The sequence below is a fragment of the Sorghum bicolor genome, chromosome 2, assembly GCF_000003195.3.
Source record: "Sorghum bicolor cultivar BTx623 chromosome 2, Sorghum_bicolor_NCBIv3, whole genome shotgun sequence".
Classification (NCBI taxonomy): domain Eukaryota; kingdom Viridiplantae; phylum Streptophyta; class Magnoliopsida; order Poales; family Poaceae; genus Sorghum; species Sorghum bicolor.
The window spans coordinates 3,124,761-3,147,418 of record NC_012871.2 but is presented as its reverse complement, the minus strand read 5'-3'; the positions used below and the strand labels follow the sequence as shown (position 1 = coordinate 3,147,418).

The window sequence follows — 22,658 nt, the reverse complement described above, 5'->3', positions numbered from 1 at the left end:
ATACGACCAAAGATTTGATGTGAAAATTTTTACGACCTAAACAACCAAAGTTTGGCCTTGTTTAGTTTATTCTGAAATTCAAAAACTTTTCAAGATTCTTCATCACATCAAATCTTGTAACACATGTATGAAGCACTAAGTATAGAAGAAAACAAAAATTAATTGTACAGTTTGTCTGTAATTTACGAGACGAATCTTTTAAACTTAGTTAGTTTATAATTGAACAATATTTGTCACAAACAAACAAAATGCTACAGTACCAAAAAAAATCTTTTCGCCTTTACCCCTGCACCTGGAGCTTATCCGCTGGACACTCTGATGCGTCCCTTTTGGCCTGTCGAATAACGGCCAACAAATCGTCGGACGGAAATACCCTCGTTGGCTGCGATGCGGGGCTCCGGGTGTCGGCCACTCGGTGTGTACTACGTGGATGGATGTGATGTGGCCAAACTGCCCCTGCACGCCACAGCGGCGTGGGCCGGTGCCTGCCAGGAAATCTTTGGACCGACTACCAACATTGGCTCGCGTCGTGTGGTGCTGTCTGCAACAATTTCCTATTCTATTCTACGACAAGAGCGAAGGCAAGGAAAACTAGTTTATGGCCTTTTGTTTTTGACCAATGGTAAGTAACAATATAAGTACAGTAGGTTTAAAAGATGGAACACATGATTTGAAGCATACTCCACTCAACGTAGGTAGCCTATATAATTGTTTTTAAGAAAGGGGAGAAAAAGGCACCTACCCTTACCTGGATGATGGAGAAGCGACTGCAACACCAATGCGTGTCTTGTGTTTTTTATTTAGGAACAATATATCACCCTGCACAAGCAAAACATCGACTGGCAGGCTAGCGAAATGCCTAGCTTGTTCATCGACAGCACAGCACAGATGTGCGATATAATGGTATAATAATGCACCATATCTGTCCCTAATCTAAGAAAAAGAAAAACTACTCCTATGGGACTCTATACGATGCTCCATGCCTCCATGGTGAATCACATTTCTTCATGGTCATGGATAACAATCGCTCAAATTCAGCTCATAAATTTAAACGTTAAACGAACATACTAAAATTCTTGTGTTTGTTCCTACAAGCACCGCTCGAGAAAGACTTTAATGAATCATGTAGATAGGGGACTTTTTTTTTTTCAGGATCCATTTTCTTTATTTCCTCGCTCAAGTTGCATTTAGTAGTACCAACCTGCAAATGGCTCTGCCTAAGGCCTTGTTTAGTTCCCAAAAAATTTTGCAAAATTTTTCAGATTCCCCGTCACATCGAATTTTTAGACACATGCATGAAGTACTAAATATAGACAAAAATAAAAACTAGTTGCACAGTTTGGTCGGAATTGACGAGACAAATCTTTTGAGCCTAGTTAGTCTATGATTGGACAATATTTGTCAAATACAAACGAAAGATCTACAGTGTCCATTTTGCAAAATATTTTGGAACTAAACAAGGCCTAATAAAACACCACTACTGGAGGGCAAAATGGTCACTGGATTAATTAATAACAAGTCAAAACTCAAAAGAGGAAAGGATCCCCGTGGCCGTGCCCTTTGTAAAAGCAAGTAGTACGAGTATAGTATAAGCAAAAGCAACATCAACCAAAAAAATAAAAGAAAAATTGCCAACAAGATCTGAACTCACAGTAAAAGAACAGCTCCAAGGGCAAAACGGGCAATTTGTCTGCTCGTCTCCTCTGTCTCTCCTCTCTCGTCCCCTTCCTCTACCCTGTGCAGTTGCTTGATTTGGCCACCCTCGGGCGTCGGCTCACCACCACGGCACCACAAGCATCCAATGCCTTCCCTCCCCGCCTCCCTCCCTTCTTAATCCCCACCCTAATGCCCCTCACTAACCACTCCCGCCACCACTAAACCACCTTCCCCAACCCCGCCGGCCGCTTACCACAGCCTCCGGAGCTTATTAAAGCCCGGAGTGCCCCCGGCCAGCCGCGTGCCTCAACCTCAAGGAACAGGAGCAAGGGCACGGTGCCGCCGGGATGGACCTCGCGTCGTTCATCACGTCCGTGCTGACGTCGTTCGTCATCTTCGTGGCGCTGGTGCTGGTGTTCACCTGGCTGTCGCGCCGCCCCGGGAACGCGCCCGTGTACTACCCCAACCTCCTCCTCCGCGGGGTCGACCCGTGGGAGGGCCGCGGGCGCGGCACGCGGAGCCCCGTCGGGTGGATCCGCGACGCCATCTCCGCGTCGGAGCCTGACGTCGTCGCCGCCGGCGGGGTCGACGCCGCCGTCTACCTCGTCTTCCTCTCCTCTGGTACTGCCTGTGCCTGCTCAGGCTCAAGCTCACTTCCCCTTTCTTGCTTCTCTTTTCCCCTTTTGCTCGGGGGGATTTTTTTTCAAATAAAAAAAAGGTGGTGATTGGCAGTGCTTATTTGGTTCCGCGCTTCGTTAATTTTGTCGGCTACGCACTACTAGTTACTAGTATCTTGCTCTAGAGAGGAAAAAAAACTATTTGCAAGATTTTTTTTAGTTATTTGTTCTCGTGTGATTTTGTGGTGTTATAATAGTGCCCCTGCATTCATTCCTCTGTTTTTCCAATCATGCTTTGATGCTTTCCCTCATATACTAGTATTTTTGCAGGAGAGACAGGCGGTTGAAAAATATTAGTTAGGATTCATATTTTGTTGGTTGGGGTTTGGTAGATTTTTTGGACGAATTTTCTGCAAATATTAACAAAATCTGACCTTTTTTAAAATTTTGTCCTTATGTTCCAGTGCTGTCGATCTTGGTGTACTCTGGGATTGTGCTGCTTCCAGTTCTCCTCCCAGTTGCTGCAACTGGTGGTGCCCTAGTTGGCATCCCTCCCAATCCCAACAATTCATCTGAATCGACTCAGGACTTCTCGGCGATTGAAAGGCTAGGAGTGGGCAATGTTCCTGTAAGTAATCGTTTAGCGATTTTTCACAAGTGTGTAATCTTTTAATGGTTTGTCGTAGTTGCATAAAATAAGTACAGGATGCTCCCAATTACACAGCATCGGTATTGTGGCCTATTGAGATGGCCCTTTCACCAAACCACCTGGATGAATCCGGAAGCATTTGGTTCAATCCACAGCATGATCTAGACCATATCATTACTAGGTCATTAATCACATAATCATAGCTGTAATTATTTACATGAGCAAATGCACCAATTTAATAAGTGTTCATCACCTCTTGAACATCCTAATTGTAGTTGTTACTTCGTTTTCAGTAACAAAAAAAAGCAACTTGTAACAGAATCTCCTTGCTACTTACTCTTTTATGAGGCCCATCTATATTTTTTATGTCGAAGTGAATCTGAGCATTTGTGATCATTCTTCCTCAGATCAGTACCAAACTAGTTTCAGCTTGTTGTGTTTTAAATCCCTACTTCTTAATTGATTGGCAGAGCTCCTGCCTTTTGTTCAAAAAGAAAAAGTTAAGTCTGCTTGGAAAAGAAAGTTACAGTTTCATGGACAACTGGCTTGTATTGATTTTTCTCAAGACTTTCTCAAATTACAATTGTATGTTACCGATATTTGGAAACTCAAAGAAACCGTAAGCTTGATTGAAATTGTCTTGGGACCATTAATATCTGCAGTAAGGTCTCGTTTAGTTCACGAAATTTTTTTGCTTTACCTACTGTAGCACTTTCGTTTGTATTTGACAATTATTATCCAATCACGGACTAGCTAGGCTCAAAAGATTCGTCTCGTAAATTACAGGCAAACTGTGCAATTAGTTTTTGTTTTTGTCTATATTCAATGCTTCACGCAAGCATCTAAAGATTCGATGTGACAGAGAATCTTGAATTTTTTGGGAACTAAACCAGGCCTAACTCGTGTTTGCAATGAAAAAGTGTCAATAAGGTTATGTTAATTATTAGGTGTCCAGTGTCTTGAATGTGGTTTTATTCACAGTACAACTGATCTCTGCATGTCTTTACAACCTCTGCAGGAAGGAAGTATGAGGCTGTGGGCATTTCTTTTGTCAGTCTATTGGGTTTCCTTTGTCACCTATTTCGTCCTATGGAAATCCTACAAGCATGTGTCAAATTTGAGAGCTACTGCAAGGTCAACACCAGATGTTAAACCAGAGGAGTTTGCGGTGTTGGTGAGAGATATCCCTAGATCATCTCCAGATGAAACTATAAAAGACTTTGTTGACTCATATTTCCGAGCACTTCACCCAAATACTTTCTACAGATCAATGGTTGTGACAGATCACACAAAGGTACTTCCACTGTTGAAACTATATATATGATGCATTTTCCGTACTCCTATATATATATATATATATATATATATATATATATATATATATATAGAGAGAGAGAGAGAGAGGGAGGGATTGCTTCCCCGTTGTCCTTTTGTTATGTTTTTCATGTCTGCTTGTAAGACATGTCTAAAAATACTCCCACAGAAAAAGAAACAGAAGTTTATTCTATTTTGATCACATTGCATTGCAGGCTGATAAAATATACCAAGAGATCGAAGGTCACAAGCAGAAAATTGCTCGTGCTGAAGCCATATATGCAAACTCAAAAACTGAAAGTAATCCTGAGGGCACAAAGCCTACTCATAGGACTGGATTCCTTGGTCTTATTGGTAAAAAGGTTGACACAATTGAATACTGTAGTGAGCAGATTAAGGAATTACTGCCGAAACTGGAGGCTGAACAGAAGACTACCCTTCATGAGAAACAGCAGCGGGCTGCCATTGTCATCTTCAATAGTAGATCTGCCGCAGCTTCTGCATCTCAGACTCTCCATGCTCAGGTGTATGATAAATGGACAGTTATGGAAGCTCCTGAACCATGTCAGATACTATGGCCCAACCTTCCGAGGAATCTATATGAGAGGCAAATCAGACAGTCAGTGGTCTATGCTATTGTCTTTCTGGTTGTTGTTTTCTATATGGTTCCTATTGCTGCTATCTCTGCTGTTACAACTCTGGAAAACCTGGAGAAGAAGCTGCCCTTCCTGAAGGTAGTGGTGGAAAAACCAGCAATCAAGACGGTCTTGGAGGCTTACCTTCCCCAGATTGTGCTCATTGTGTTTCTGGCTTTGCTACCTACTCTTCTTATGTTTCTCTCAAAACAAGAGGGGATCCCTTCGCAGAGCCATGCAGTCAGGGCAGCATCAGGAAAATATTTCTATTTCATTGTTTTCAATGTCTTCCTTGGTTATACACTCGGAAGCACATTGTTCAAGTCTTTGACAACCATTATCGATCACCCTGCTGGGATTGTGACTATGCTTGCCAATAGCCTGCCTGGAAGTGCAACGTTCTTCCTCACATTTGTTGCGCTGAAGTAATTCATTTGTCTCACTTTTTCAGTTACCTACTGCCAAATTTTCAATCTTACCATCTTTGAGTTTGACGGCAACTTTACACCATAACTATTTGACTGTTGACAGATTCTTTGTTGGCTATGGGCTTGAGCTCTCTCGCTTGGTTCCCCTCATCATTTTCCATCTGAAAAGGAAGTACCTATGCAAGACGGAGGAGGATGTGAAAGCAGCATGGGCTCCAGGAGATCTGGGATATAACACCAGGGTCCCAAATGACATGCTCATTGCAACAGTTGTTCTGTGCTACTCAGTCATTGCACCTTTGATTATACCATTCGGTGTTGCATACTTTGCCCTTGGGTGGCTTATAGCAAAAAATCAGGTGAGTGGTCATTTTGTTTCACAGGAGTACGGCTTTTCAGTGTTGCACACTTTGGTACTCGGTTTGTTAGTACTGTAATTTCTATTCTATTTTGGGGAATTTTTCTTCCACTAGAGGGTCTCGTTTTGTTAATTGGTTCTTTGGTGAAGTTGATGATTGATTTCTCCACCTTTTCCGATGCAGATTCTGAGAGTTTATGTTCCGAGCTACGAGAGCTACGGACGAATGTGGCCACACATGCACACGAGGATCATCACAGCTCTGATGGTTTACCAGACTACCATGATCGGCTTCATCCCCCTGAAAAAGTTTTACTATGTACCTGTTCTTGTGCCCCTGCTTCCAATAAGCATCATCTTCGCCTATGTCTGCCATATGCGCTTTTACCCAGCATTTGCCAAGACTCCTCTGGAGGTGGTGGCACAGCACGACCTGAAGGAAACTCCAAACATGGAAACCATCTATACCTCATACATACCTCCGTGCTTGAAGCCTGAAAAACTTGAAGATTTGGACGCATTTGAGGATGCTCAGTCACACAAAACCTCCAGAGCCCCATCTGTTTAGCTGTGCAATCTAGACTGTCGGAAAAGACCGAAGAAATTCTGCACACCTGTCGTCAAGTACTCAAGTTCATGCAGGATTTCTGGTGAATTTCCATGCTTCCACGTGAACCCTCTGAACCTGAGTTTCAGGATAGGAATCTGATGTGAAATGTACATATGCTCGAGCTATTTGTCTGCTGAACATGTGTGGACTTGTAGGTTCTGGTAGCTGCTGTGGATATTAGCGGGTTCTAAGTTTGTCTTCGTTTCTATCCATGCGCGTGTGTTTACTGTAGACTATGCTGTGTTGTTGTGTAGGATAACTGTGAATCGGTTTGCCTGATGCTCTGTGATTCCATTTAACAGAACTGCTCATATATTATTGTAAGCTGTTGATGAAGTTCATACTTTCGAGTGGGCTGTCTATCGATCTTGGTTGATTGCCTTTATATTCAGTTAAGTAGTTGCAGTACCAGTGTCCTGTTCTGCTGGTACTTGCACCCGTGCAGGTTTTTTCCCCTGGAGCAATACGGTGCTGTTTGTTTGATTCTCTGATGTCCATGAGAATTTAGAAATAAAACTTGCATTACCAAAACGCAAGCAATGCCAGTTATAGATCTTATATCATTTTGTTGAATGTTCATTTGCTGCTGGACACCAAACTGGACCTGCGCCAAATATACACAAATATATTTGGGTGTTTTTTTTGTTTGCCCTGTCAGTCTGTCACCCCGTGACAAAGTTCGCCGTGCTGGTAAAATCTGTCTTTACTTAGGCCTTGTTTGGTTGACCCAAAAAACCAAAATCTTTTTTAAGATTATCTGTCACATCGAATCTTGCGGTACACGCATAAAACATTAAATATAAATAAAAATAAAAACTAATTACACAGTTTGACTGTAAATCGTGAGACGAATCTTTTAAGCTTAGTTACTCCTTGATTAGACAATGTTTGTCAAATAAAAACGAAAGTGATACAATATCGTTTTTAGACTTGTAGGAATTTATGAGCACTTTTTTTTAAAAAAAATTCGGCCTCCAATTTCAGAGTTCAAAATCGTTCGAAAGAAATAAAGGGTCCGATTTGAAAAACTGATCAACCAACTGGGATCGTCCGCGACAGTGTTACGTGAACACGCAGCAGCTCATCGCGCCTTTCCTTCCGAAACGGCGAAACCGCACGGAAGCCGAGCGCGCCTCATGCTTGACGGCGCCGGTGGCCGGACGCCGTCGACGCACCCGGCGCTGCGCCACTGCGTCGCGCTCCTCCGCCTCCACCTCGCCGCGCCCTCCCTTGCCACCGTCAAGCAGCTGCACGCGCGCGCCCTCCGTGCGGGCGTGCCGCCCGCGCACCCGCTCCTCGCCAAGCACCTCCTCTTCCACCTCGCCTCCCTCCGCGCCCCTCCCCTCCGCTACGCCGTCGCGGTGCTCACCCGCGTCCTCCCCGACCCGGACCCGTTCTCCCTCAACACCGTGCTCCGCATCGCCGCGTCCTCTTCGCGGCCTTCCCTCGCGCTCGCGCTCCACGCCCGACGCCTCGCGCCGCCGGACACGCACACCTACCCGCCGCTCCTGCAGGCGTGCGCGCGCCTCCTGTCGCTCCGCCACGGGGAGCGCATCCACGCCGAGGCCGCCAAGAACGGCCTTGCCACGCTCGTCTTCGTCAAGAACTCGCTGGTTCACCTCTATGGTGCATGCGGCCTCTTCGAGAGCGCGCACAGGGTGTTCGACGAAATACCCGTCGGTGAGCGCAACCTCGTCTCCTGGAACTCGATGCTCAACGGGTTCGCGGCCAATGGACGCCCCAACGAGGTTCTCACCATCTTCCGGGAGATGTTGGACGTGAACTTCATGCCGGATGGATTCACTGTGGTGAGCGTGCTGACAGCATCTGCTGAAATTGGCGCACTGGCTCTTGGTAGGAGGGTCCATGTTTATCTGACAAAGGTTGGGTTGGTAGAAAACTCACATGTTGGTAACGCCCTAATTGATTTGTATGCCAAGTGTGGAGGTGTTGAGGATGCAAGGAGGGTCTTTGAGGAGATGGGAGCTAGGCGAACTGTTGTCTCATGGACGTCGTTGATTGTGGGCTTGGCAGTGAATGGTTTTGGGAAGGAAGCACTTGAGCTGTTTGGTATAATGGAGAGGGAGAAGCTTGTGCCGACTGAAATCACTATGGTAGGAGTGCTGTATGCTTGCAGCCACTGTGGACTGGTTGATGATGGGTTTATGTATTTTAATAGGATGAAAGAGGAGTACAACATTGCACCAAGGATTGAGCATTTGGGATGCATGGTAGATCTATTAGGGAGAGCTGGTAAAGTCAAGGAAGCATATGATTATATTCTCACCATGCCACTGGAACCAAATGCCGTCGTGTGGAGAACCTTGTTGGGTGCGTGTGCAATGCACAAGAAGTTGGAACTTGGGGAGGCTGCTTGGGCACGGCTGGTTGAGCTTGATCCAGGGCATAGTGGAGACTATGTTCTCCTCTCAAATCTTTATGCTGCTGTTGGGAGATGGGCTGACGTTCACGTGCTTAGGAAAACAATGGTGAAGGATGGAGTGAGGAAGAACCCTGGGCGCAGCCTTGTGGAGCTCCGCAACTCTGTGTATGAGTTTGTTATGGGTGATAGGTCTCATCCTGAGAGTGAACAGATATACCAAATGCTTGCTGAGGTAGCTGATAGCTTGAGACGTGAAGGTTACATCCCACGTACAAGCAATGTGTTGGCAGATATAGAGGAGGAAGAGAAAGAGACTGCCTTGAACTACCATAGTGAGAGGTTGGCCATTGCATTTGCCTTGTTGAAGTCTCTTCCTGGTACTCCTATCAGGATCGTGAAGAATTTGAGGGTGTGTGGGGACTGTCATACTGCAATTAAGCTAATATCAAAGATTTATGATCGGGAGATCATTGTGAGGGACCGCAGTAGGTTTCACCATTTCAAAGGTGGATCTTGTTCATGTAAAGATTATTGGTAGTTGATCAGCGTATGGATTGACTGTCCTATGATCAGAAAAGTTGCGCTGAGTTCAGGAGTAGCAAAGTCATATCTGGGTTCAACCCCGGCATCCAATTTCTGTTGACTGTTACACTGGAGGGGCAATGCTGAGACAGCCTCATATTCTATAGGTTGTATTGTCACATCCCAGCTCTTAAATTTTTCAAATGAAAGATGTTTTCAGATACAGCAAGAACTAGGTTAGAACTGTATTTTTATCATAATTCCCTACCTTGTAAAATTGTAGATGATACAGCAAATAATAATTTCGATTCTGTTTTATTCATTTCATTCAATAAATTATGTTCCAGTCATAATAAGTTCGACTCTGGTCGAAAGAGGTACTCGCTAGTTTCCCTTGCTTTGATAAATAAATAAACATAAATGTTTGCATGTGTCCACCTGCTTGATACAGATCTGAATCCTGATAGTAGGTCTGCATGAAATGATCAGACCATGCTTTTGCAACTTTTTGCTACACATCAATGCAAGACTGATGGGTCCCTTACAACCTTCTAAAGCTTCTAGAGAGCAAGGCTAGAATATAACTGCTTTCTTCATGACACCATGCACCAAAGTTTAGCTTAGTATATACACCCTCTTTAACCTTGTTTAATGGATGTTGCTTTATTTCAGCTGTTTCAGCTCATTGAGATTGCCACTGATGTTTTCAGAATGCCTGTTTAATTCGAGGTGCAACTCAGGCAGAAAAAAAGATTTAATTTTTCCCTTGTAATCCTGTTCACAGAACCACCTTCATTAGGCTTCAGCCTTTGTAAAGGTTATTTCCCTTACTGAACTACTTCCCTGTCCTTTATATTATTTTTGGAATTTTTTTCAGCACCACCGACATGTCATCATCGTTCATCATTCTATTTCAGAATTCCTGTTTTGTTCCCCAGTGCAGCACAAGGAAAAAAATTCTTAGCTTTTTCCTTGGGTCCTTGCAATCTGGTTCACAGAAACCCCTTCATTAGGCTTCAGTCTTTGGAAAGTGAAGGTTCTTCCCTTAATACACAAGGAAAGCTCTTCCTCATTAAGCTCCAACCTATGCTACCATGAAACAACAAAGAAAAGGAATGAGAACATGCACTTGGCCCCTTCACATCTCATGGAATCTGCTGCCTGCGTTTCCTTTTGTCCCTTCAGAAATCATGCCCATGCATGCATATCAGGATAAGAATCTCATGGTTTCCTGGCATTCAAGTCATTCCCCTCAATATAATAGTGTATTCATAAAGGTCGTTGTACTAGTTGCACAATCTAAGAACTGAGATGCTGATATAGTCCTTTACAGCTTACCTTGCTTCAGGCATGCTGCAAGAACTGCAGTACTACCACCTTTTTTTTTTTTTGGTGGGGGGGGGGGGGGGGGGATGATAGCAGCATTACCACCGTAGTAAACCATCTGCATGCATGCATTTTAAGTATGGTAAAGCTCTCTAATTTCTTCTTATTCAATGGGAAAAGCATAAAATGCTAGTAGTAAATTGTGTTAATTATAGTCATGTTAGTCAAACTGAGACCAAATAGGCTGATGTTCCAATAGACTGGTCCTCTGTTAGATGCAAAATGCATCTCTCTGCACAATGGCCCTTTGTGCCACTTTCCATGCCACCTCCCTGTGGTGGCCATAAATATGCACCATAGCGAGCACCCTGGGGGTGCTTTCCGTGTGCACGTCTTGCTTAGTGACCCTAGTGAAATCCAGCCCTTTCCCATGAACAGTGACTGCTTTACTGTCACTACATCTGCTCTTCACTCATACTCCCGTTATATTCCCTAAGGCACTCACACACACGGGGGAGGAAGGAGGGCCGAGTGAAAAGCAGGGACAGTCTTGCGGTTCTGTAACTTCTGCTTCAGCCATGAAGAGAAAGGAGCTGATGATCATGCACGGCGTTCTGATTCTTGGTTGGTTCATAGGTTGGTAACATACTGGTATTACAACCCTGTTCTTTGCTTGCTTCTTTTCAGTCATATTTCTCATGTGCTAAGGATTCAGAGTGTGTTCATGTACATCTATCAGTAGCTTATTATTACCTGACAATGCAAACTGTACATGCATGATCTGATAATTAGCATTTTTATATGGTCAATGCCTCAGTGGTCGTATCCATAAAAATCCTGTTTAGCTGTAAATATTCAGACTGTTTGATTTGATCACAGAGTCATAGTCTCTGTTCTCTAAGTTCATCATAACTCTGCCCTTCCTTGTGTGTTCAGCCTCTGCAGCCGCCGGACGCTTCACACCACAGGAAAAGGCAGAGTCCGTGACGCCGATCCCGACACTGTCGCCACCGGAGGGCAACATGACGTTCATCGACGGCGTGACGTGGTGCGTGGCCCGGCCAGGCGCAACCCAGGAGGACCTCCAGAACGCGCTGGACTGGGCGTGCGGCCCCGGCGGCGCCGACTGCTCCCAGCTGCAGCCGGGCGGGCGGTGCTACCAGCCGAACACGCTCCTCACCCACGCCTCCTACGCCTTCAACATCTTCTACCAGCAGAACGGCAACTCCGACATCGCCTGCAACTTCGGCGGCGCCGGAGCCCTCGTCAAGCGGGACCCAAGTACGAAACATGCATTTCCATCCCCATCCATCACTGCTGGTTTTTGGGCACCTGTCCAGTGATCTGATGCATTGTCCAATGATCTGATGCGTGTTCTTGGCAGGTTTTGGATCGTGCAAGTTCTTGGCATCTGAGTAAGTGAAACCACCTGACCCACTGCAAATTTTTGTCCCTTGCATGCAAATGCCCTCTCGCTTGTGGTAATCCATGATTCGTGCGACTGATGAATTCTGTTTGGGTGGTGCAGGACTTCTGCAGCAGCTTCCTCGGTGATGCTTCTGGGAAGAAGGGTGTGCGTGGCCATGGTCGGTGCATCTCTGATCGCACTCCGGCTGAGAGTTTAGAAATCCTCTTCGTGATCATATGCTTCGCCTGATCGAGCACTGGTGCCGCCGAAGAAGGCTATATGTGACGTAACGCAAAATCAGTGTAATGGTGGTTTCTTTTTGTGGTTCTTGTATGTAAGGAACATACGGTGCTACCTTTTTTCGTGTAAATTTCGTTGAAGAATGAATATACTACTAGTCATAATTAGTCGTGTTTAGAAATAATGGTGTTCACAGGAGTTTGTCAGGATTTAAACAACACCCTTTTATTATTCATTTCTGCAACTTTTTCCATTCATCTTATACAGTAGTAGGAGACAGTGTCATGGCGTTAATGGAGTATTTTGAAGAAAAAAAAAAAGGCAAAAATGCATAGCGGCAGAACCATAGCAGCCATGTTCCCGTTTTTGGAATGGGAATGGAAATTTGGGGTATTATTTTATAATGTGGGAATGGGAACATTCGTGTTCTAGAAACGCAATATGGAACATGAAAATAGGAACATGATTATGTTCCTGTTCTCCGGCTGCTAAGGGCAGAACTTCCCCACAGCAAGGCAACAGAGAAACATGGCCCATGGCCTAATAGGAAGCATCGCAAATTCGCAGTGAAGCCCAAACAACTCTCCGCCAAAACTAGCCCGTGGCCCAATATGAAGCAGCACGACGAAGGCTAGACAGGACAAAACGCGCTCGGCGACAAGCCAACATTTTGGAAAAAGTCCACGTCCCTTAATTGTCGTGAAAATTCACTTTTTATCCTTAAACTCTAAAACTAGATAAAACATCTCCAATAATTTTTAAAACGGTTCATCTTACCTTCTTGTTCTTGTTATAAGGGGTTTTGAAGCCGGTTTTGTTTTTATTTATTTATTCTAACTGAAACTTTGAAAAATCATAGTAAATAATAAAAAAAAATCTAATTTTATTGAACTTCACAAGAGTATGTCTACATAGTGAACATGTAATATGTTATAGATTTAGATCTACATTTTTCATAATTAAATAGAATAATTCATAACTCTAGTTTCTATGATCCAATTGTGGTAAAATTTTTATTATAGGTTAATTATTGTATGTTTAAACTATAATGAAAATTTCATACTCATTGGATCATATATAACTTAGTTATAGATTTTATTTAGATTTATTCTTGTTAAATACAAATAAATCAATAACTAAGCTATACACGATCTAATAAATAAATCAATAAGTCATCTCTACTTCGAATTTAATTGATCGCTTTCCTACGCAAGAAAAGTTCCTGAAACACGTTCGGTATACATGCATGTGACCCTGAAATTGCCATTGTTTGTTGTTACTAGTCAATATCATCTTTAAAGTTCCTCACAAAAAAAAAGTATATCATCTTTAAAGTATTTTGAATTCCGATCTATTTGATGCGATTTTCATATCCGAATATGCATATAACTTAACTAATTGTTACTTTAAATCGTATAATCTTTGGCTTAACTCACTGTCGATCTTAAATTATTATATAGTCTTTGAACATGCATAAATACTAACATTTTGTTTGTAACATTTGACGTGGCTTTCAAATATGTGCCAAGTGAAAGATTTAACAAGTCATAATTTTGGCTGTAATTTGTTTGCTACTAAAACTTGCTTTATTGACTTACCAAATCTATGTCAAAAAAAAATTTGTCAATTTTTGCATGCTAAATTTTTGGCTAGTTTTTGAGGGACGAAAAGAGATTGATATCTTGGATCGTGTATCAATTCAGAGGAGATTCATCCGTAGTATACGGATGCTTCGAGCGGGCACGGGCATGGGCACGTGTCATCTAGAAGTGTGACGATTCCGACTGCCGCTTTTCAACCTTCCAGAGAGTTCTGCCAAGTGACCGTGACCGTGCGCTCATAGAGAAATAATGAAATAAAATGCCCCCCCCCCCCCCCCCCCCCCAACTCCTCATATATACGCCTCACACGAATCAAGAGTGTTCATTCATTAGGGTCTGCTTCTTTATTCAAGTTCAGGTCTTTTAGGAGAAACAACTCCTTGTCAAATTAGTTGCTGTTGATTTTTCACCTACTCGATCATGTCTCGATTTTCTTGGTGTCATCGATCTTGTGCTCTTTTCTTCCTCTTTGTTGCTGTTGTTGAATTTTGAGTTTGGGGCAGGACAGTTCTGACGATGATGGTGATGATGATTTATCATGACCATATGACTCATGTACTGCTGATTGACAGTGTCCAGATCTGATGACTCTCTGCATGCCCACCCTTTTTTGTTCCTGGTTTTCTCCTAGTATATCCCTCTTCTTGAGCAGCTATTGCTCATCACTCCCTTCTGACAAAATTGGAGCCGTCCCTTCTGTGCTCTGCAGTCTGCGCTTCCTCTGCTTATCCGCGCTGGGTTAATTCTTGCCTTTGTTTTTGCCTGGTTGATGAAATGAAGTGTTGCTCTTGCATGCATTGGTAGTGACCAAAGAGAGGAGAATGACGATAATCACACTACTGACGCCCAGTCATACTGTCCGTGTCGATGGCGGATCAATATGGTGACTGTCATTCCAACTCTGACTCCTCCATCGATCGCTTTCCATGCATCTTGTCACAGGAGCTTCATCCTCTCACACGTTCCTTCTGAGGCCTTGTTTAGTTCCGAAAAGTGAAAACTTTTCGGAACTGTAGCACTTTCGTTTGTTTGTGATAAATATTATCCAATCATGGACTAACTAGGATCAAAAGATTCGTCTCGTGATTTCCAGCTAAACTGTGTAATTAGTTTTTGTTTTCGTCTATATTTAATGTTTCATGCATGTGCCACAAGATTCGATGTGACGGAGAATCTTGAAAACTTTTTGGTTTTCAGAGTGAACTAAACAAGGCCTGATTTGCTTCACTTATTTGAGCTCCTGTTGATTTTTTGCTTGTGCTAGGCTCTTTCGCCTGCTTACTGTGTAGAGTATGTATGCTGCTATTATTTCTAATCCCAGTTCGAACAAAATTTGCCCCGCGGAAACTACACGAGGCGCCATCAAAAACTAATATTGCTAATGTCTCAATAAATAAATAAATAACAGTTAAACTGAACAGTTACAAAGCCATCGCATCGAATGTTTAGACATATACGACATTAAATGTAGACAAAATTAAAAACTAATAATATAATTTATCTGTAATTTACGAGACAAATCTGTTGAGCCTAGTTAATCCATAATTAAACAATAATTTTCAAATACAAATAAAATGCTATAAGTCCCGAAATTTTTTTGAAAAGGAACTAAACAAGACCTTATTTTAAATAACACAAGGCATAATTAGACTGAACATGCGCTTTTGCTGCTCGCTTCCGTAGGTTCTTATTAATTTGGCCTGCTTCGCTGTGCACATACCCGAGGGGAGGAGGGACAGATACGTCTATGGAGGCACTGGAGCCGCTAGATCCACTGTGCCGCTGTGCATGGGTCAGCCATTGCGTCGGTAGATCTGGAGGGAGGAGGGAGGGAGGGAGTTACAGAGCGCTGCCAAAACTGGAGGAAGGGAGGGAGAGAGAAAGAGAGAGGCGGAGAGGAAGAGAGAATGACCGAGGCCTTGTTTACTTTTCAAAAAAATTTATAAAATTTTTCAGATTTTTCGTCACATCGAATCTTTAAACGTATGCATAGAGTATTAAATATAGACGAAAATAAAAACTAATTGCATAGTTTGGTCGAAATTGATGAGACAAATCTTTTGAGTCTAGTTAGTGCATGATTGGACAATATTTGTCAAATACAAACGAAAGTGCTACACCTGTTTTGCAAAAAATTTTGGAAACAAGGCCCGAGACGACGACGGCCGGAGCGAACGAGAAACGGGTCGGGCCAACCAGATGACGGCACGCGCCGCTGATGTATGAACCACACAGAGGCAACCCACGCAGGGAAGAGCGCTGCTTTTTTTTGCGCTCACCGGTCTCGGACGTCGTATAGGACACGTGGGATGGCCGTTCTCCTGCCGAGCTTAGCGCTCTTAATTAATATATATATATAAGAGTAAAAACCCCACACTCAGGCCACCTCACGTCAGCACCAGTTACTGTTGCGGTAATTTTAAAAAAAATCGGTCCTAGGATCCTCTCCAATCTAATAGAGTGTGTTTGGTTTCATAACCAATTTCTACCAACCTAATTTAAGTCTATCTCCAACAAGTTAAGATAAACTTATTTGGTTGCCTACACTACCTAAGCCTAGCTAATAACTAATTTGTTTGGTTAGCTGATTTAGCTTAGATAGAGGCACCTCTTTTTTTGTACAGGTAACTTTACTTCTTTAAAGCAATTCATCGAACACCTTAAGACGGGCAAAGAGAGCAGAGGGAACAAGCCATGGTCAAAACCGCAGTTTGTCATGCCGCTCGTGGGCCTCGATGACGTTACAGTCCTCACCACCACCATCAACGATGTCGCGATGTTGGTCATGCGGTTTGTTTCGCAAGCGAAGTAGACCAGCGGGGACCAGTGGGATGCCGAGGCCATGGATCTCGGTCGGGTCTTCATGTCGGGTGACTTGGCCGGTGGCACTATCGCGCACCACTTCGCCGGTGGCGCCATGTCAGGTCCAAGAGAAGCTGGAGAAGGGCCGCATCACAAAGGAGGACAGGAGCGGCACAAAACACACTTCATTTTGGCCGTGGTCGACCATGCCACACGCGCCTTCCCGGTGATGGCGACGGTGGGAGAAGGGGAGGAGCATCAACGAGAGAAAGGAGGAGGAGCGCCAACGAGGGAGGAGGAGGAACATCAGCGGGAGAGAAGGAGGAGGAGCGCCAAGGGGGAGAAGGAGAAGCATCGCCGCTGATAGGGGATCACTGGCGGGGGAGAAGGAGTTGGAGTCTGGCTCCAGGTTGGTGTTTCTAGTTGGGCTTGACTAAGGCCAATCCAGATTCTCTGACTTCCTTCAGAAAAGTCACAGGTGACTTTCTCTATACCTGATGCCGTCCATTTGCGATCCAACGATGACTGCGCATCTCAGCTTTCCCACTCTCAGCCTGCCCAGCCCAAACATAGAAAGCAGTCCAAGTAAGGCCCATGTTGTGGCTGAGGGAACCTATTTTGCCGCTCAGTGACTGCTTTAGGCGCCAAAAATCATCGAGCGAAGGTTTTTGCCGCGTCTGCGTTGCCGCCGCCGCCGCCAGGTCGCGCTCGCCTTTGCCCTTGCGTCTACTCCGCTTGTCGCGCCAGCCGGAATCATCACGCCATGGAGCGACATCCTCGTGAAGCTACCATGTGAGGGTGCCGCGATTGGCGAAGTGGTGATTGACGCGCTTGCCGTGAAGTTGCGAACTGGTTGATGATCGGCTTCTCATTTTGTTCTTCCTTCCTGTGATACTAATGGCAGAACCCAACAAGTAAGTAATGGTTGCATTCAATTTTTTCCTCTTTGCTTCTAGACGTGTAGCAATGAGCCAATGACCATGTATTTGTATACAGAGAGAATGCAACTCCAATTTGGGTACCTCATATTGGTCAGAAATTTAGAAACTTGGATGATGCTTGGTCATTTTGGGTAGATTACGGGGGTCATGCAGGTTTTGAGGTCAGAGAAAACGGTATTCAAATGAAAGCAAATCTGATAAAAGATTAACTTCGTGTAGATATGTGTGTGCCAAGGAAGGCTGTCGAGCACGAGACAGGAGAGATCATGTGACAAAAAATCCTCGAGCTGAAACAAGAACATGTTGTCCGGTTCGTATGGGTATTACATTAGATCGAGTGACAGGGAATTATGAAGTACTTGATCTGATTCTTCAACACAACCATGGGCTTCACTTGCCACAAACCTCTCATTTAATGACGTCACAGAGGAAAATTTCAGAAGTGCAAGCATTTGAAATTGAGGCAGCTGATGATTCTGGAATTAGACCGAAAGCGGCACATGAGTTGGCTAGTCGCCAAGTTGGAGGACGAATAAATCTTAGCTACACTTGTCGGGATCACAAAAATTACTTGTAGGGTAGGCACCAGAGGGAGTCGGCATATGGTAGGCAGGAAGCATGTAAAGTATTTCCAAGACAAGATGTGTGAGAACCCTTCTTTCCACTATGCTGTTCAATTGGATGCGGAAGAACACAAAACCAATATATTTTGGGCTGATGCCAAGATGTTAGTTGATTATGCTCATTTTGGTGATGTGGTGACATTCGACACTACTTTTGGCACAAACAAAGAATACATGCCTTTTGGTGTTTTTGTTGGCTTCAATCAGTTTAGGGAGACTGTCATTTTTGGAGCCGCCCTTCTATTTGATGAAACATGTGCCTCTTTTACATGGTTATTTAAGGCATTTCTAACTGCACACAATGAAAAGCAACCTAGAACTATATTTACTGACCAAGATACAGCAATGGGAAATGCTATTCAGGAGGTATTTAAAAGACCATCTCAAATCAGATTTTGACATCATCAGGTTCCTAAAGCATTTTGAGAGGGCGGTGCAAGGAAAAAGAAACAAGGAATTAGAAGAAGAATTTGAAGCCAGAAAAAGCTACCTAGATTAAGAATGAGGACACCTATGTTAGTGCAAACTAGTGGACTTTACACTCCACCAATATTTGAAGCATTCCAAACTGAATATGAAAGATCCATGGCTGCTTGTACTAGAGCATTGGAAGAAAATAACACATATGCTATTGCAATTGTAAGGTCTGATGGTGATTTCAGTTCTGAAATAGAACGTGTAGTTGTTGGTGATCCCTTGGAGCAAACAGCTTCTTGTAATTGTGGGCAGTTTGCAAGAACCGGTGTATTATGTAGCCATGCTTTGAAAATTCTTGACTTGATGAACATCAAGTTCTTGCCTAATCATTATGTGCTGAAGCGTTGGACAAGGGAAGCAAAGTATGGAACTATCCAAGACAACACAGGGAAGAGCATTATTGAAGACCCAAAGTTAGATGCTATGCTTCGCTACAAGGTTATGTCTAAATTTTTTTTGAATTTGGCATATCCAGCTGCAAGCGATCCAGAATGTTGCATTTTGGTAGACAATGCACTTGATTGCCTTAGTAAACAACTACATGACAAATTCAGTGCACCTACACGTATCTTGTGTGATACGTATAATGCCCAGCCTAACATTCAACAAGATGAAGAATTGCTTAGTGATGCACGCTTAAAGAAAAAAGAGGTTCAACCAAGAAGTTCAAAGCGTCATAGAAGTTGGCTTGACAAGACAAGAAAGTACAGAAAGAAAGCGCCAGATAATTGTAATGTATGTTGCTGAAAACTTGCAATAGGTGTCGAAATTTACTGCTTTTGCTTGCTAAACACAAGATTATATGTTTCATGCAGCATGAAGCCAATGATGGTGATGCACAAACTCAAGTGTTATCGGATAGTGTTCATCAGGACCAAAATTCCTTTGCATTCACCGGCTTCACAGATTTGATAATGGTGCTTTTAATATTGCTCGTCTTAAATTTTGAAGAGCTAGTGTCAATATTTGTCTTCTCTTTTCTAACTGCTCATTTGGTTTTGCAGCTGACCCGGCTGTTCAAGATCTTTTTTTAGATCTTTGATTTATTAGCTGCTATCACATATGGAATATTTCTGTCTTTTGGGATGATTGTTCAGCACCTTTGTGCTAATGGATTGCTTGAATGGAGATTATTTTGGTTCTTTTAGCCTTCATAGTTTCTTGGCTAACTGTACACATTTATATGTTGTAGTGATGACTATTGATGGAAGTTATTTATTACCATGAAACTATTCAAAATATTCAAGTGAATCCTATTTTAATTCTGCACTAAAATAACAGTATACTGAAACTCTGTAGGTTTCCCCTGGCCACGAAGTGGGTTTTATTTGGGCTGGTTTCAAGTTTGGGCTGGACAGCCCTGCAGTGAAAGAACTAAGATGGACAGCCACCGTTGGATTCTAAATGAATGGCATCCAACAGCAAGAAAGTCACCTGTGACTTTTGTTCACAAAGTTAGAGAATCTGGATCGGACTAAGGCTGTACTCAAGGCCAAATGGAGCCTGGCTCTAGAGGCTGACCAGACAATCAAATAGACCAAATCTGGCCCATCCAAGCAAAATGTTAGGTTTGTAGGTCAACCAAACACACTCGTAATATCACTCCCTTCTTATCTCTACAACTAAAAAGACCCGAAGGTCATCGTCTCCGAGCAGTTATCGCCCCCCTCCCGCGGTATCGCCCCCGCCCCCCTGCACCCCTCGGTCGCCCCCCTCTCAGATCTAAAAAAACGGGAACTGCAGCCCTTGCTCCGCTCGAGAACCTCCGCCCACGCACGCCGCCGCGGCCCGCACATGACGCCCAGCTCCGCAGCTCATCTTGCTCTAAGGAACCACCGCCCCTGCGCCCTCGCCACCGCCGGCGACGGCTACTCCTCGCCCTGCTTCGGCGCGCGGCATCTTTGCGGCGGAGGTGGATCGATGTCCCTGTGTCGTCACCATCCGCCGTCACCCTCGCCCTCGCCCTTGCCGATGCCGACTGCTCCTCGCCCTGCCCCTCGCCCTTGCTGACGCACAACTCCCACGTCGCACGCCGTGCCGCCCCAACAGCTCCAACCCATCGTTGCCCCTCAATCCCTCATCACTATGAACAGAAAACGGAAGCCTCGCCTCGTCCCGTCCGCTGCATGCCTACATGCGTTGTTTCCCCACCCAATCCACCGCAACTCTCTCCTCTCATCCCCTCCTGCTCCCCCATCCGCTGCACCCTCGCTCTCCCCAAAGCACGCGTGTCGGACAGGGACTGACAGCCACGCAGTAATCCGACGCCACCAGCAATCACAAAGGCGAGATGGGCTACAGCGACGCCGCATCGCCCGTATCGGCGGCCGCTGGACGTGATGCCAAGAAGAAGAGGGTGAGGGGCCTGCTCACCTTTGGCGGTGGGGGCGAGGTGATCTCTCTGGTTCGATTCTTGGTTTGATTTGGTTTGGTTTAATTGCGCAGCGTGCTGATCTGATCTGAGTTTTTTTATATGTGCTCCTTTCTGGGGAATCACTCAGCGGCGAAGCTGAAGCCGAGCAAGTGAGATGCCGCCATGGATAGTTTCTGTCAAGGGGCTAAGGTCTGATCTCATGCCTGGTCTGTATAACACATTAATTTGTCAATCTGCGATAATGAGTAAATAGTTCTACGACGCTTGCTTATGGTAGCTGATAACTCATATCTCCACGAAGTATCATGGACCTAGCAAATCCATGGAAACATACCGAATAAAATCCATGTTTTGATTGTGGTAAAATTGAAGTTGCATATTCACACTGTTATTTCAAAAATAAGATTAGTGTTCGACATTTAACAATGGACATATTCTTTCGCTAATATTGGAAACTTACTATAATCATCTAAAGATACTTCTCTCGCTGATACTACGCATAAATTGTGTACAAAGAGTGATATTCCTTTTAGCAAACATGGTCAGTCCTCACTATGATGAAAAGCTAATCTCCAGGGCCATAGCTCTACATGAATAGAAATAGATTTCTTATGTTTACTATGCAGTACAAGATCAGCCAATTTTACAGTGTCTTATCAATCACATTAAAGTGTAATGTGATGGTTTTAATGCTAAGGCTGTTTTTATACCATATCTTATTTATGTATATATAGTTGTCCTCATTGGTAGCTATGAATTTTTGAATATTAAGATGGTCTGGTCAGCAACTTGATAGAGTCCCCAATTGCTATAATTAAGATTAAGACTTACAAACTCAAATGTTGCTGCCCAAAGTTCAGGATCCAAGGCAATCCTTAGAAAACTACATGTTCTCAAATGGATGTGAGGTGCTAAAGATTCTGCATACATAATGGAAAACACCATGTGCAAGTGATGCAAGAGCCCATATTATCGAGGAGGTGGCCTCGATCCTGCCATCCAGGAGCATCTATGATGGGATTCAAGATATGGAAACTCCAGCTCTTTTGATCTTGTGACTGATTTTGTCAATGATATTCTATTTTCATGCATTATGCACATGTCAGGTACACTTCTATTTTAGCTTATGGTTTTGCTAGGATTTTGACATGATTGAACTGTGTGGCATCCTATCCAACTGCTCCTGAGAGCCACTAACTGCCAACTATATTGGCATGGTGTCCAGCAGCACAGACATGTCTGTGTCGTCTCAGCCTATGGGTTTACTTCAGTTCCAAACATGTTTTTTCACTTGTTTTTATTCATAATAATTTGGCTAGGTTTGAAGCAATTTGTTCTCTTACTTGCAGTAAAGCAAAGGACAAAATTTCTAGATGACAATGCTGGTATCAAAGAAAAAAATTCTTATTGTAATTACTGCAGGTGCACGACTAGCTAATCATGGATGAAGCGTTTCTCTTCAGTTATATAAAAGATTATCAGTATATCATAACCATGGTTATATTATAATTGTAATTGCAAGTCATCTTAGAATACATATAATTAGTTGTTGTATACTTTTTTTAGGTAATAATTATTAGACAGACAAGTGATGTTGTTCATTATAAGTAGTTATATTATGAAACTGTTGTTTGCTTTGATGTAGCAGAACTTGTTTACAGTGTTCATTGGGTCTCTTGTACAATTACTATGAT

At 43.7% G+C, this 22,658-nt stretch overlaps 3 protein-coding genes and 1 long non-coding RNA gene across 5 annotated transcripts; all 4 read left to right on the top strand.

The window, feature by feature from the left end:
- On the top strand, nt 1,750-6,629 carry LOC8079933 (CSC1-like protein ERD4). Its single transcript, XM_002461415.2, has 6 exons — nt 1,750-2,277; nt 2,738-2,901; nt 3,941-4,216; nt 4,452-5,296; nt 5,403-5,658; nt 5,842-6,629. The coding sequence occupies exons 1-6, from the start codon at nt 2,004-2,006 to the stop codon at nt 6,223-6,225; spliced, it is 2,199 nt and encodes a 732-aa protein (XP_002461460.1). The 5' UTR covers nt 1,750-2,003; the 3' UTR covers nt 6,226-6,629.
- LOC8079932 (pentatricopeptide repeat-containing protein At4g21065) lies at nt 7,322-9,490 on the top strand. The gene has a single exon (XM_021452387.1). It carries the CDS (start codon nt 7,404-7,406, stop codon nt 9,186-9,188), a length of 1,785 nt encoding a protein of 594 aa, XP_021308062.1. The 5' UTR covers nt 7,322-7,403; the 3' UTR covers nt 9,189-9,490.
- LOC8079931 (major pollen allergen Ole e 10) lies at nt 9,205-12,399 on the top strand. 2 transcript variants are annotated; one of them, XM_021452388.1, is made up of 5 exons: nt 9,205-9,989; nt 10,996-11,134; nt 11,435-11,779; nt 11,883-11,913; nt 12,027-12,399. In XM_021452388.1, the coding sequence occupies exons 2-5, from the start codon at nt 11,077-11,079 to the stop codon at nt 12,121-12,123; spliced, it is 531 nt and encodes a 176-aa protein (XP_021308063.1). In that variant the 5' UTR covers nt 9,205-9,989; nt 10,996-11,076; the 3' UTR covers nt 12,124-12,399. The 2 variants fall into 2 exon arrangements, with proteins under 2 accessions (XP_021308063.1, XP_002461458.1); XM_002461413.2 differs by lacking the exon at nt 9,205-9,989 and having other exon boundaries at nt 10,599-11,134.
- Nucleotides 20,705-22,055, top strand: LOC110432172. The gene is made up of 3 exons (XR_002449580.1): nt 20,705-20,982; nt 21,092-21,153; nt 21,825-22,055. It is a non-coding gene; the product is annotated as an uncharacterized LOC110432172 (long non-coding RNA).

What these genes read in the sequence shown, in the direction of transcription:
- LOC8079933 (XM_002461415.2), top strand. Translation starts at nt 2,004, where the DNA reads ATGGACCTCGCGTCGTTCATCACGTCCGTGCTGACGTCGTTCGTCATC. An exon ending in CCTCGTCTTCCTCTCCTCTG is followed by an intron (nt 2,278 to 2,737) that starts GTACTGCCTGTG and finishes CTTATGTTCCAG; the next exon opens with TGCTGTCGATCTTGGTGTAC. An exon ending in CTCACATTTGTTGCGCTGAA is followed by an intron (nt 5,297 to 5,402) that starts GTAATTCATTTG and finishes GACTGTTGACAG; the next exon opens with ATTCTTTGTTGGCTATGGGC.
- LOC8079932 (XM_021452387.1), top strand. Translation starts at nt 7,404, where the DNA reads ATGCTTGACGGCGCCGGTGGCCGGACGCCGTCGACGCACCCGGCGCTG.
- LOC8079931 (XM_021452388.1), top strand. Translation starts at nt 11,077, where the DNA reads ATGAAGAGAAAGGAGCTGATGATCATGCACGGCGTTCTGATTCTTGGT. An exon ending in GATTCTTGGTTGGTTCATAG is followed by an intron (nt 11,135 to 11,434) that starts GTTGGTAACATA and finishes TTGTGTGTTCAG; the next exon opens with CCTCTGCAGCCGCCGGACGC. An exon ending in CCTCGTCAAGCGGGACCCAA is followed by an intron (nt 11,780 to 11,882) that starts GTACGAAACATG and finishes TGTTCTTGGCAG; the next exon opens with GTTTTGGATCGTGCAAGTTC.